Source organism: Abramis brama, assembly GCF_963993115.1.
Source record: "Abramis brama genome assembly, chromosome: 16".
NCBI lineage: Eukaryota > Metazoa > Chordata > Actinopteri > Cypriniformes > Leuciscidae > Abramis > Abramis brama.
Window position 1 is genome coordinate 32,669,670 of NC_139978.1, and position 9,590 is coordinate 32,679,259.

Here is a 9,590-nt window from a genome sequence, read left to right on the forward strand (position 1 = left end):
TTCTCCATCTCGCTGACTATTTTGACAGATACACACTGACACTGCTGCGCGCTCGCTCACTCGTTTAAAGTTGTGATTGGGCCAGCCCAGTGTCAATCAAGAAAAGAGCCAATGGGCCGCTGATCTACGTGTTTCGTGTGCTGGTCTGTCAGAAAAAAAAAACTAACACTGACTTTTTTGGACCAATGCATTACACCGGCACAAACCCAGCGCCGCCAATTAAGCAAAACAAAACCAAACGAATGGGCCGCCGATGTACAAATTGTATGGGCCGTTAAAATATATATATATATATATGTATATTATGAGTATGAGATGTATCGGCCCGAAAAGCACGTCGGCCCACCGGGAAAATGCCCGGTATGCCCAATGGCCAGTCCAGCCATGGGTATAATCAAAAAATGCAAGTGAGTGATAAGTAGTAGTAGTAATATTATTATAATAATTATTATTACAAGACATAGTAAAAAGCATGTAAAATGTAAATATGTAAAGACACATAAGAACATAAAATATATATTTATGTAAAATGCATAGTATGCAAAACATATTTATTAATTTTGCACACACTTCTAAATTACTTACAAATAAGAAAAAAGTTAAATGCCAAAGCCACAAATATTTTCTATACAGAACTTCAAAAGTGAACCAGAATAATAAAAAGCCAGTGATAAAGTGTAATTGCAGAACAGTAGAGAATAGAGATTTAATTCATGGTTATAAATTCAGTAAAAGCAATGTTCAATTTTAAAAATTGTGTTTAAAATGTAGATGTAGATAAAATTAATATGATAGGTATTTTACTTTTATTTTGAAAGAGTATTACAGTTCAGCATGCAGAAAATGATTTGATTAATCTGAATCGATTAATTGATTGGTTGCCTCTTCTTTCCTCTTCTGAGACTCTGACGTCTTCTTATACATCCATGTAGTATTATCATTCCCAGTAATCATTGAACCTGTTGAAACAAATGCAAAACAATGTGGCAAAACACAAAGCTATGAATATTAGACATGAAGATGAGTGAATTGGATGGAACACACATACTTTTAGCTTTGGTCCTGATGATCATTGCCACAGTCATGATGACGAGACCAACAGCAACGCAGGAGAAAAAGCCCATGTAGAATAAAGATACTCCTTTCCCATGCTGATCTTCAGCAAAATCTGAAAGCAAACACAAGCAACATGTATGTACAGAAAAAAATAGAGTTACACTCACAGGCTTTGAGACATACAGGGCACATGAGATGTTTTTCCAGATTGACTAAATATCAGTAGTGGCTCCTGACCGTTAAGTTTGGTAGGGCAGATTCTGGGTCTTAACACTAGTTTGTGATAAACATTTTGGAAGTTTTATATTCTGATCGCTGAACAAAAAGCACTTTTGGCAGAGGTCTAACATCCTTGTGTTATAAAGTCATGTTTATTCTCAGAACAAACATAAAAAAAAACACAACAGTAGGCCTACTATATAAAGGCTATTTACAGCATGTTTAAACTAAAGGATTTATACTTTAATTAATTTGATACGCTACTACAGACATGCCAACTAGTTACTAACCTGATGTAGACTAAAATACACACAGCTGAAGCGGACTAATATCATCTTGGTCTGGAGCGAGGTTTACGTAAGGTAACATAAAAAATAAATAAGCGGGGCAGTCTGAAATCAAAAAGCATCAAACAACAAATCTGCTTACTTGCTCTGTGTCTGGTAATATGTTGTGCTCATGTTGGTGGCTTGAGCTTCAGTAAAACAGAGAAACAGTAATTTTTATTCACTTTTTACAATTAACGAGACATGAAAATTAAATTAATCAATAAATTATTTAATAATCTATCTATAAATTACAGGAACGTCTTTCTGTCTGTCTGTTATTCGCATATCTCTCGAACCATTAGTCCGATGGATTTCAAACTTGACAGGTGTCTTGCTACAGGCACGAGTAAGTGCAGTGCCAAGTTTGACGTTGTTTGGATTAGAAATGCAAAAGATATCGTTAGATGTATCGATAAAAGAAGCACACATTGGCTTTTGCCGCTGGCCACTCCCCCTCTCACACACACACTGAGTGAGCACAGCTGGCCACTCCCCCTCTCACACTAACACTGAGTGAGCACAGCACAGGCCACCCCCCACTCACACTGATGCCCGTTTCATACATACTCCGTGTGCGGTGCAGGAGCAGCATGCGCTTTCACATATGCTGCGTTTGCAGTGCCTAACTGATCCGCGGCTGTACCACAAACACATACTATTGTGTACTATTACTATTTTTATTTCAAATCCAGAAGTTATGCAGCAACTTTTATTAAAAAAAAAAGTTTTGTCAGCATCACGATTCTCTTTGTACACATATACACTCTTTAATGGACGTATGCACGTTTAAACACAATTTAAACAACGTAGGCCTATTATTCCATGCATTACTTCTACTTATATTAAGTTGCTCAAGCAAAATCGCAAACATTTTAAATTAAAACTTAAAATTGACAAAAACAGCCGACTCTCATGCCTTGTCTTTTGCATTTAAATTTTAATACAATAAATCTTGCATGTCACAAAGAACTTGTCTTTCCACCTCCACGAATGAGACAACTGTTGTTCATTATGTCGCCTTGTTGAGGTAAATTGTAGTTTTCCTTGCTTTACCCCGGTCTTAAAGTAAAAAGATGACTGTGGAAAAAAGTAGTATTTAATTAAATACATTTATGGTGAGATTAGGCTACTACATTTTATTTAATTAAACGCATTTATGGTGAAATTACTACATTTTTCAGGTCAATCTGTGTTCATTTTGACCACAAAACATGCGTTGTCACTTTAATTCAGCGTTTGCAGCACAGCAGAAATAGACTCGGTGCGGAAACGATCGCTGCACTGCTGTATACGCACCGCAACTGGAACGGATCGACGGACCGCAACCGCGTGCAGTGTGAAAGCTCTAACCTGTTAACATGGGTACGGAAAAAAATACGCACCGCAAACGGAGTATGTGTGAAACGGCGTGAGTGAGCACAGCGCAGGACCAGAGGCCACTCCCCCTCTCACACTGACACTGAGTGAGCACAGCGCAGGACCAGAGGCCACTCCCCCTCTCACACTGACACTGAGTGAGCACAGCGCAGGACCAGAGGCCACTCCCCCTCTCACACTGACACTGAGTGAGCACAGCGCAGGACCAGAGGCCACTCCCCCTCTCACACTGACACTGAGTGAGCACAGCGCAGGACCAGAGGCCACTCCCCCTCTCACACTGACACTGAGTGAGCACAGCGCAGGACCAGAGACAGAGAGGGTCGAAGAAAGCAGCGGAGCTTAAGTAGCGTTTTCTCTGAGTTCACTGTGTAGCCTGCTCCCTGAATTGTCACGCTTATTCATTTGTGGATGTTAGCTGAATCTGTAAGTCAGCTACACTGTTTACTTATGAATATTATATTTTATTCTGGTGCGCCTAACGTTATCGCTACTGTGTAATAGTAGCCTATGCTATTCATCAACTAAACATATCCTATTCAGTGCGTTCACAGTCTCTTTCACGGCCATCATTTGTAGTAGCCTATTCACAAACTGTTTGCTCAAGCGTAGTGTTTTCTCGGAGTTCACTGTGTAGCCTGTGTTACATACAGCCTGTGCCGGGCTATGCAACAGAGAGGGGAGACCACGTGGATTAGTTGATTTCAAAAATATATTTATTAAAGATAAAGAATGAGCAACGTAAAGTAAATAAAGTCAGTGTAAGTGTTAAACTTAAGAAATGAAAACGTATGCAATCAGGGTATATGAAGTGTCCTGCAAAAGGAAACAAAATCAGCAAAACGGTGCAGGAGAGAAGAAAGCGGCGGCCCCTTTCAACCAGGTCTGGAGAGCTTTTAACACCCAGGATACTGGAAACAAGCACACGCGGTCCTGGAGCAATCACCCGCAACACGCCACACCTGTGCTCCGCTCACCTATTAGGGGAGACGCAACAAACAGGCAAACCGCAGAGGAGGAGGAGCTAACAGGTCCGAGACCGTAACACCTGCTCCCTCAATCGTGTAGTTTTCCATATTTATTGTCTGTCATTATGTCAGTATCAGTATTTGCTTTCTACCATGCACAAATAAGAATGTCACTGAACTTTTGCTGTGTAATTGTAACAATGAGCACTCAAACACTGATTTTGCACAGGCACTGCACTAGTATTAATAAAATTACAGAACATGAAATAATGAGCCTGTACTTGTACACCACTGTATTACTGCCATTAAATGATTACAGGGAAACCACATTATATTCGACAGGACAAAAAATATATATATTTTAAAGTGTTTAGATTACATTGAGGTGTCAAAATTCAGTCAGCAAAATAGAGCATTAGAATATATTTGTCACGGTGTGGTGCAGGCAGAAGAATCAATAGTTCCAATGCAAACTTTTACTCACCAGACAGACAAGATCAGACAATGAACAAGGCAACACACAGGGCTTAAATACATAGGGAAACGGATCAGGGAAACGAGACACAGCTGACAAGACTAACGAGGAAAGGACTCAGACAGAAACACAACTGTGACAACATTATTGTTAAAGTATGTTTTACCAGATGGGCTGTAGGTGTACGTCTCACTCTGACAGTTCACCGCAGAATTAATCTCATGCACACAGGTGAAGGAAACAGGTGGGCTCACTTTCACATCAAACACACACTTTTCTTTTGAATAATACAGTGGGTTCTTCAGTGTGTAGTTGTGTTCACCCGCCACTGACAGCTGGAAAGAGCTCTTAGTGAACCTCCTGCCGAATGAACACATCACTATCACATGCTCTCTGTCCTGCATCTGCCCATATACTGTGATGCTGGGCACTGGGGCATCTGAAATAAAACACACATCATGCTTATTAACTTTTTGTTCATCAAACTGAGAGTCAAGATGAAACAAAATATATATAATATATATATATATATGTTTGTTTTATTTTATTTTTTTATTGTTTGTTTCATTTAGAATGTGGTAGTAATGTAGGAGAGCCTGCCCTTTTATTATATAACTAATATAGCATATTGTATGTTTTTGCTAAGTGTAGTCAAGTAAGCTTTGCTAATGCCAGTGCAGTAACAAGTTTGTTTCTTTAGTGAATATAGGTGTGTTGTCTTACTTTTTTTTGGGCAGAAGCCCCACTTTCCACTGATGTTGTAATCTTTTTCTGTGGAACACCACAGCTGACCATCTTTGCTGCCATCCACAGTGCAATCAGCGTACCACTTGCCATCAAACTTAAAAGGGAAATAGCATGGTTTTCCAAATGAATTACCACCTATACTAGACATCTCTGCAGAACATAAATAAATTAAATTAAGGGTTTAAGTTTAATTTAGAACGGTTTAAGAATTTTATCTAAACAACTAAAATGACAATAAGGACACTGAAATCTGTCACCTAGTTTAACAAATGCTAACATCACACAGGGAAATTCACAATAGACATTAATATGAATGTTACATTTTATCATTATAAAGGGCTTAATGGTTGTCCAAATATCTGTTAGGTGGACTTTTGGTTGTACCTTGATATCCACGAGAACACAAGTTTTCTTCGGTCCCATAAATCAGCCAGTGACTCCAAACACCTGTTCCTGTAAACAGCACCATATTTTTCTTATCATTATTTCCATGGTTCAGGTGCAGTGGATGTCCCTTCAATCCAAACAAGTTCTCATCTTTACATTCCCAGGTTTGTCTGGGGTTAGATTCATTGCAGGGCAGAAGGATAACATAGGCCCAGTTTTCGATCTTCTCGGCCCCCAAGCAGAGACTATAAGAGAGGCTGATGATTCGTGAAGAGGAAATCCATCGGAAATGCTGTGCCTTAGATGATGCATCACATGGTGCAGCCTCTACATTAGCACTCACGACTGTCACACATTTGTTGTGGTCCTCGTTGTAGATAAGGAAGGAGCTGGTTTCTGAATGTATGGAAAATTATATCAGACACTGTAAAAGGCAACACATTACATACTGTGTAAACTTAATAAACTAAAAAAATTAGACGCTGTGTCACAACACAATGGGAACAACAGGCCGAGACTGATCGTGCACTGAAGTAAGAAATTCTGGTGAGATTTTTTTATTATCTGTTATTGTTATATTTTATATTTAATTTTCTTGTCATTAATTGTTTAGTGTATAGTATAGTATAAACACAATCATGCCAAAAAGTACTTTAAATAAAAAATGTATAGATCCAAGTGCCTATAAGTGTGGTGCGATGCAGCCTTTTATGAACTTGGCTTTTGCACCATCAGCCAATGAATAGGGGTTAAGCACATCTTAACTTCTGTATTCTGCAAAACAGATTGCTTGGTTCAGGTCTTTTGTATGTGCTTCATTAAATATAGAGCCGTTTTACTCAAGATACCTTCAAAGGAGCTACCAAAGATGAGCATAACCTATGTCCCTTGCAGATAGATATCTCAAAGCTTTTTATTATTTTATTTATTCATCAACAATTTGATAAATTCTGTGAAATTCCACATTATACAGTAAATTCTGTTTTTATTACTGGATTCTGTCTGCATTTTCTGCTGTATACTTTAAAGTGCAAAAATAATATATAGATGCAAAAAAAAAAATTATATATATATATATATATATATATATATATAGAAAATTGAGAAAATTGGAGAAAATTTTGGTTTCTCTGATCTACATAGGTGCATTTTAAGATGTTTTGAAGGCCAAAAAAATTGGATAACAATAGCTTTAAAACCATGTGCGGGCAGCTGTTTATTTTTCACACCTCATCAGCATCACACTCTTTTTCTCTTTGTTTTTATCTTGCTCTGTCTTTTCCCCTCCTAAAGCTGAGCTTTGACTGATATAGGCTTTTCATTTTTGTCTGTCAGTGAAGAAAGTAAACATAGGGTCAACAGATAGGTTGATTTATGAATCATTTTCTCAGACAAAGCTACCAGGAAAGCTAGGTAAGTTTATTAAATTCATTCACAATATGTACACATTCATTATTGATCTAGGCCTAATACATGGCCGTAGACAGGGCTTTATAATCAAAGAGGTCAAAAATTTGAGGTTGTTATGGGGTTAAACATTTTTATTTCTCTGATATGTGCATTTCAAGACGTTTGAAGGCCAAAAAAGGATAAGAAATATATTTAAAACCCGCTCTCTCCTCATCTCCATCACTCTGTCTTTTTCAGTATCCTGATCTTGCCCTGTCTCTAATTCCCCTCCTAAAGCTGAACTTTTTTAATTTACTGAAGGCTACAAATCGTATTATATTAATTCTCAACATGTACACATGCATTATTAATCTTGTGCCTATGAAAACGGCTTTGTTAATGTTTCTTGTCCCCTCACAATGACATAATTACACGTTATATAGGCCTATTTTCAGCTCAAAATGGCGAAAATAGACAAAAGTTTATTAGTTTTCTAATTATTTTTGTCATTCGTTTAACATTTATGACCTAAAAAACTGTCAAATATAAAATGTTTAGTTTAGCTACTTACATCTTAACTCGCACTATAAACTGAATCGTCAGTCGTGCTGCTAAAATTCCATGTAAAATTCGCGCTCAGCAGCTTCTGTGAACATAAAGCCCGCCTACTTTGATTTGATTGGTCATCTCAAATATTCTGACATTGACGAGAAGTGAAAGACCAATGAGGCTCAGATGAACAAACACACACACACACACACACACACACACACACTCTGTTTCTGACCTGCGCTCTGCTTGGCGCTGTTGCGGATTGAAGATGAAGAACATTATTTAACCTTGTCAAAGACGAACAAAAATTTTAGAATAACAACATTTCTTACTCCAAGTTTTAGGGGTGCTGAGCTTCTTTTTAGGGGTGCTGAAGCACCCCTAAAAAGGGGCTAGCCTCGCCCTGATATATATATATATATTAGACCTGCAAACTTGTCGCTTTTCGGCGACAATCCCCTTACGTGAATCGTGTAGAACCAGAGAGTTTTTTTTTTTTTTTTTTTTTACTCGTATACTTTGAAGTATTTTGAAAATGAAGACTGACAGATTAAAGTGATTAGATTGGATGACGCACCTGCCACTGAAGTAGTAGTAGTAGTATGACGTGCATCAGGAGAAGCTGTACAAACATACAGCAAAATTATATTGATGCTATCCTTGTAGAATAAAAAAAAAATAACTGAAAAGTGTATAGATTAAAGTTAATGCACCTGTTGTTGTATGGTAATCTGGGTCCCATGCATCAGACGCATCTGTACAAAAACACAGCAAAAAATTATATTGACTCCTATCCTTACACATAGTTGATAGACAAAATCTGAGGCAGAGAAATGTGATCCACTTACTGAACGCTGACCAAAGGACCAATAAAAGGATATAAAGCAGGTTCATACTGTCATAGATTAGAGATCTACAGATTTCTGAGACACATGTGGGGCAGAGACTGGGTTTTAATACAGAGGAAGTCTATTAAGTGTTACCAAGAAAAATAGAGTAGGAGTGAAAAGCAGAAGTGGCTATTATGACGAACATTAACTTTATACACAGCAAAATCTTCGTTGTTAAATTAACACCACTCTGTGTTTATATGGGAACCACCAGCAGTGTGTCCTGCTGTTTTTAAAATCAAGTTTTTAATGTTGTTTATATGTCTATGTGGTGTTTTCAATATGCTTTAAAGGGATAGTTCGCCCAAAAATGATATTTAAGCCATGATTTACTCACCCTAAAGCCGCTCGAGATGCATACGTCAATCTTTTTTCAGACGAACACATTTTCAGTTATTTTAGAAAATGTCTTAGATCTTTCAGTGGTTATAATGTGAAGCAATGGGGTCCAGCTGATTCAAGTCGGAAAATGTACATGCATCCTTCTCAAAAATAATCCATCCGTCTCCAGGTTTTGTCGTAAAAATATACATATTTAAAACTTTATAAACTAAAATAACTGGCTTCCGGTGGCGGTCGGTGCGCGTTCACAGAGATGAATGCGTCGTGACGTAGAACGAACGTGACAGCGGAGCCAGAGAGCAGAGCAAAACAAAACTCAACGTTCGTTCTACGTCACGACGCATTCATCTCTGTGAACGCGCACCGACCGCCACCGGAAGCCAGTTATTTTAGTTTATAAAGTTTTAAATATGTATATTTTTACGACAAAACCGCACGGATTACCCTCAGAAGGCCTTCGTTTATCCCCCTGGAGACGGATGGATTATTTTTGAGAAGGATGCATGTACATTTTCCGACTTGAATCAGCTGGACCCCATTGCTTCACATTATAACCACTGAAAGATCTAAGACATTTTCTAAAATAACTGAAAATGTGTTCGTCTGAAAAAAGATTGACGTATGCATCTCGAACGGCTTTAGGGTGAGTAAATCATGGCTTAAATATCATTTTTGGGCGAACTATCCCTTTAAGACAGACCATGTGTAAATTCATAAATCAACACCATTGCTGAGTATTTTCTCCTTAAAACTGCAGTTTAACCAGAGACGGTCTCAAAAACGCGGTTTGAAATCGTCCCTGTTCTCTACGTCACAAATATTTTAACCAATCACGTCTACGTGAGTGCAGGCTTTAGCA

At 38.0% G+C, this 9,590-nt stretch overlaps 1 protein-coding gene across 2 annotated transcripts; it reads right to left on the reverse strand.

Moving 5' to 3' along the window:
* Positions 1–705: 705 nt before the first annotated feature.
* LOC311066611 (uncharacterized protein) lies at positions 706–8,449 on the reverse strand. Of its 2 annotated transcripts, XR_014603111.1 has the most exons (9): positions 8,348–8,449; positions 8,213–8,254; positions 8,077–8,121; positions 5,556–5,954; positions 5,148–5,321; positions 4,591–4,863; positions 1,705–1,750; positions 1,049–1,168; positions 943–959 (listed from the first exon to the last, which is right to left on the reverse strand). XR_014603111.1 is itself a non-coding variant. In XM_084087891.1 (8 exons), the coding sequence occupies exons 1-8, from the start codon at positions 8,391–8,393 to the stop codon at positions 853–855; spliced, it is 1,206 nt and encodes a 401-aa protein (XP_083944017.1). In that variant the 5' UTR covers positions 8,394–8,449; the 3' UTR covers positions 706–852. The 2 variants fall into 2 exon arrangements, 1 of the variants encoding a protein (XP_083944017.1); XM_084087891.1 differs by lacking the exon at positions 1,705–1,750 and having other exon boundaries at positions 706–959.
* Between the last annotated feature and the right edge of the window lie 1,141 nt (positions 8,450–9,590).

What these genes read in the sequence shown, in the direction of transcription:
- LOC311066611 (XM_084087891.1), bottom strand. Translation starts at nt 8,393, where the DNA reads ATGAACCTGCTTTATATCCTTTTATTGGTCCTTTGGTCAGCGTTCA. An exon ending in GGTCCTTTGGTCAGCGTTCA is followed by an intron (nt 8,255 to 8,347) that starts GTAAGTGGATCA and finishes GTTTTTGTACAG; the next exon opens with ATGCGTCTGATGCATGGGAC. An exon ending in GTACACCTACAGCCCATCTG is followed by an intron (nt 1,169 to 4,590) that starts GTAAAACATACT and finishes GTTTGCTTTCAG; the next exon opens with ATTTTGCTGAAGATCAGCAT.